The 5,267-nt window shown below is 34.4% G+C and overlaps 1 protein-coding gene across 1 annotated transcript; it reads right to left on the bottom strand.

Moving 5' to 3' along the window:
• Window positions 1-712: 712 nt before the first annotated feature.
• Window positions 713-2,278, bottom strand: LOC104103380 (aspartic proteinase PCS1-like). The gene has a single exon (XM_009611277.4). The coding sequence runs from the start codon at window positions 2,194-2,196 to the stop codon at window positions 847-849; it is 1,350 nt and encodes a 449-aa protein (XP_009609572.1). The 5' UTR covers window positions 2,197-2,278; the 3' UTR covers window positions 713-846.
• Window positions 2,279-5,267: the final 2,989 nt, after the last annotated feature.

Genomic DNA, 5,267 nt, shown 5'->3' on the forward strand with positions numbered 1-5,267 from the left:
TATTAAGTCAGCGCTTTGAATTTTGAGCTTCGCGAATTGTTACAACGTCCAAGCAACCAAACTATCTGTTTTTCAAGATTTAACTAAGGGAGTTCTATTAACCAAAGTTAAAATCAATTGTGGCGAAAACGGTTCGTATTCTATCAAGATATCATAATTAATTTCGACAGCAGCATACACTTAGGGCAATAATTAGTATTATTAAGATAATTCTTATATATATTATATAATCCTTGAGTTTAGCACGTTGATCATCGTTACTATCCACAAGAGCTTTATTCATTCTAATATAGTATAAATTTTAAGTATTTAATGTCCCCACTAGCAACTAGAGAAAAAAACGAGTCAGTAGTTAGTAAGACAGTCCACAAGTTGAAGTCTGTCCCACAATTAAATAATTCTATGGCCGACCACGGCAATCAATATGGACCAAGAAGCATGTTAATAAGTTTTCTTGTCCACTGAGATTTATTTCTAGCCATTGATATCTCTTTTTAAGAAAACACTAATAAGAATTTTAGCATTTCAAAAATTTTAAAATACTGAAATATTCAACTTTTGTCACAGTATGATAGATCCAGGTTCACGTGAAGTTTGTAACTTTCGTATATATATATATATATATATATTTGAATGAATTTTGGTGTAGTTTCCATCAATGAACACAAAAGAACTTATAGTTCTATCAACTTTAAATATTGGAAGAATAATGTAACTATAAAAGAATGGCAAATTTAATCAATTGCATATACATAATTACATATAATACATCATATTTTGTTATCATCTATTAGATTACTATAGTATTTTACACAGCACAAGCCCTAAATCTTCCTCTTGTACCCATTACATTTGCCTACTACACTCTCCTTTGCCAAAACCTACTCTTCGATTTCTCATATCAAATTCTACCCATAAATTTTGCTGATGGAAATTACCAATAATATTGCTTGCTATTCCGAGTGATTCTGACCGTCCGATTCCAACACAATGGATCCCACCTTCTACTTCATCCAACATCCTTTCCTTATTGATCAAAATCTCAACCCCGTTCTCAAATTGCAATGTCATATCACCTATCAACCGTCCGATTTCCATCGGACGGTTATCGAAGCACATGTCAAGTGCACCACCATAAACGTAACCTTTTTTCAATCTTGGACCAACTAACCTAACAATTTCTTCTCTGACCTTATTGTACGCTTCTTCCACTAAGAAAGTGTATTCCGTGCCGGAATCAATGATCGTCTGGCCAGAACCACCAGCATTTGGCCGGAAAACCCTACCGGAGATGTTTAATTTTTTGCCGCCAATTTTTATCCCTACCATGCCAACAGTGAAAGCTAGTGGATCCAAATTTGGCATGCGTTGACTTTGAGGAAAAGTCAAAAGATTTATATATTGAAATGTATGGGAATTAGGGTTTTGGCCTAGGTAAAATGTTCCACTAGGTTTAACTGCATGGCTACCTTGTCTAATTGGCACGCAATATGAGAATTTTTGTACCTTAGCTTGGGAGGCAAAAGAAAACCGTCCAAGATTCATTCCCAAAATACCCTCGGCATCTTCGGACTCCGTAGCACAACCAAGAATCAAAGGAGGGGTACTTTGGGAACGTGAAAATGTAATTTTTTCACGGACAAGATTACCCTCAGCTAAAGTACCATCAGCATAAAAGTAAGAATAGTGGCACAAGCGATTTTGGTCACAAGTAGTTGGAAGGGTAAAATCGGGAATTCTTGGCTTACATAAAGGATGAGTACAAGGAAGAACAGAAAAAGTGGAGGACAAAGAAGGATCAAACGACGTCGTTGGTGGGGGTCTTTTTGGAATTTTCTTGTGACATTGAATCCAAGAAAGTTGGCTGCCTGTGTCCAAAACCATTTGTTGATTTTGTGGTGGTGTCCCTATTGGAAGTGTAACAATTAAAGCCATTGAATATTTGAAAGTTGATTTATAGTTCAAAGATGGAATTCTAGACACAGTTTTTGTGTTTGGAGCTTGTTTTCTTTGATTAGAAGCCAAAAGGGAAGAAAGAAAAAGAGCTTTAGAAGAAGAGTTATGTGATAAAGATGTTGAAGTAAGAGGAAATGACATTGAAAAAGGCTTATGTTTAATGGTTTTTTGTGCTGAGATGTAGAGAAAGTTGAAGATTATGAGAAGGAGAAGAACAAAAACTCTAGTAGAAGAAGCCATGAGAGTTTGTTTTTGGAGAGAAATGAAGATTTTGTAGAGAAGAAAGGGAAGGAGAATTATATGGTTTTTGTGAGAGGTGAGTAGATGGTTGGTATTTATATGGTTTTAATGAGAGGAAAAAAACAAAGGAAAATAAAAAGAGGAAAAATAAAACGCGGTTTCTTTAATAGGTTTTTATTTGTTTGCAAGCTGTGTTGTAATGATAACAGTGTACCTACTTTGCTACTGAGTTGTAGGTAAGATACTGGCTAAGTTTTTCACCAAATTTGTAGTTTCACAGCCTTAGGCTTAGGGTGTTACCCTAAAAGTAGAGTTTTTGATTTGATTTTATTGGTTCAAATCTTGAGAGTTTTCGAAATAATCTTGGAATTTTTTTTTATATTATCTATTGAAAAAGAAGGGAAGTCTTGGAGCAACGGTAAAGTTGTCTCTGTATGACTTATAAGTCACGGATTCGAGCCGTAAAATCAGTCACTGATGTATAAGGGTAGGCTGCCTACATCACACCCTCTTGGAGTGTGGCCCTTCCCCGGACCTTGCATGAATGCGGAATATTTCGTGCAACGGATTGCCCTATTATCTATTGAAAAAAATATTTCTCTGAATAAATTTATTTATGTTATTCATGTGAAAATCAGATATTAGATCCATTGTTTTTTGTTTTGATTCTCTACTTTTTTAGAAAATAAAGCGGGTGAGAGCTTTAATGCAACCAGTAAAGAGTTGTGCGGGTATGTGACGAGGAGATCATTTATACAAATAATAAAAATAGCTACATAAATGTAAGGTAAGATTGTTATAATATTACAATAATGTGGCACATAGCATGAACCAAAGCTCGGGCGATAAGAACTTATTCGTATCGGATAATTTACTAAGTTATGCTAATTTATTATGATTACGTGATTAGATGAAAATATATAGTCTTTAATTAACAATGACTAAAAGTATAGTGTAAACACATATTATGTATATATTAATTTGGTATAAACATCTGGTGCGGATAAAATAAGGTTTATTTTTATAATAAAGTAATTATTTTCTAATTTTTAGTCTTGAAAAGACCCAAACGCGAAAAAAGTAGAAAATGAATTCTTTTGTCCTCTTCGATGAATTTCTGTTGATTTCTTCTGTTTCTATGGAAAATTAAGTCACAAATGTGACGAAAAAGTGAAAAAGAAAAGAAGGATGAAATAATTTTGTTTGTATAAAACTATGACAAAATTATGAAGACAAATTGGAAGTTGAGTAGTTGGCTTTGGATAAGGACATTTTCGAGCTCAAATTAAGATTAGCATATGCAACTTGTCCTCTAGTTATTGCTTCTTTCTTTTCATTATTATCTCCCTTCTCATTTCTTTTACCCTTTGACCCCATTTCCTTCTTGTCCTCTTTTCTCAAAATTTTTTGTATTCTTTCGGCACCTCCCTTTTCTTCTTGTTCTCTATTTTTTCCCTCTACTTATTCACAAATATAAAATAAATTTTGTGGTAGCAGGAGAGCTTAAGTATTGTATATGCAAACAACTTAGGGCTCTTATATAATTATTGGTAATTTTTTGTAATAAATATTACATAATTATTACCTGATATAATAATAACTAACATATTAGAATAATTAATTAAACTATATACAGTGATGGTATAATTTTTCTTTACATAAACTAAAAAAAAATTATTAATCGAGCGTCTTTATTAGGTTATCTACTAAAGCACTACTATCTGTGCCACCAAGGTTTAATGTGGGATGGATAGAACTTTTTCATCATTAACTAGAGATTTCAGGTTTGAACCTGAAAAAATAGAAAATATCATATTCCATCTATTCAAGTTTATGTAACACTCTTTCCTTTTTAGTTCATCCCGAACATAATATCACCTTTTTATAATTAGAAATAATTTTAAATCATTTATAATTACACAAATATTTAAGACTTGTCCCTCCTGCCATAGAAGAAAGGAAAGACTCGGGACCTGTACTCCCCACCTTGGGAAATCAGCTTAAAGCGAAGGGAAGCAACCACTTTTTATGCGGCACTACTATGGTGAAGAGAGACCTGAGACTCTTTATATTGAGATTTCCCCCTGATTTCTGCTTCATTCAAGTCTTAATTCAAGGAAGGACAAGTTCTTATTATCTCGATCTGCATAGACGGGTCTGCCTCACTGCGGGTCAGTACCTCGAGTTCTCTTTCTGCTTTTTGTCTGTCTACAAGTCAGGGGCGGCTCTAAGCCTTTGGGTAGTGAGGCCATTGCCTTAGGCCCCCAAATTTTGAAGGCCCCCAAATTTATTTTAAATTATTATTATTATTGTTACTATTATATATTATATAATTTATATAAATAATTAGAATAAAAAAAGCATTACAGTATATTTTTTGTTACTTGATTGAGGTTATTTTATACAATAAATTTATAAATTATGATAATTTTCTTCCCTCATTAATTAGTATATTTGACAAGTTGCTCTGGTGGTGAGCACCCTCCACTTCCAACCAAGAGGTTGTGAGTTCGAGTCACCCCAAGAGTAAAGTGGGAAGTTCTTGGGGAGCCGATGGTCTATCGGAAACAACCTCTCTACTCCAGGGTAGGGGTAAGGTCTGCGTACAAACTACCCTCTCCAGATCCCACTATTGAGATTATACACGGATTAAGGGCCTCCGGATATGGTTTCGCCTTAGGCCCAGAGATCTGTTGAGCCGCCCCTGCTACAAGTGAAAGACGTTAATGAAAATGTTCCAGTAAAATAGCCATCAAATGCAAATTAATATTGAGATGGAGTCCTTGCGAAGCTACTTCTATTATCAGATGAGGAAGAATTGGAATTTGGAGATCAAACCCAAGAATAAGTTGTGGGAGCAAGGATTGAATTTTCGAGTGCTTGGGGGATAGAAAGCGAATTGTTGGCAAAGGAGCGAGGCTTAAAAGAGGAAAAACGTAGGATTATTTGTCACGACCCAAAATCTCACCACATGCGTCGTGATGGCACCTAGTCTCTAAGACTAGGTAAGCTGATTTCTATTACATTTTGAAGCCATTTTTTTTAATAAAATAAGTAACCAAAAATAACAG

The sequence above is a fragment of the Nicotiana tomentosiformis genome, chromosome 5, assembly GCF_000390325.3.
Source record: "Nicotiana tomentosiformis chromosome 5, ASM39032v3, whole genome shotgun sequence".
NCBI lineage: Eukaryota > Viridiplantae > Streptophyta > Magnoliopsida > Solanales > Solanaceae > Nicotiana > Nicotiana tomentosiformis.

What these genes read in the sequence shown, in the direction of transcription:
- LOC104103380 (XM_009611277.4), bottom strand. Translation starts at nt 2,196, where the DNA reads ATGGCTTCTTCTACTAGAGTTTTTGTTCTTCTCCTTCTCATAATCTTC.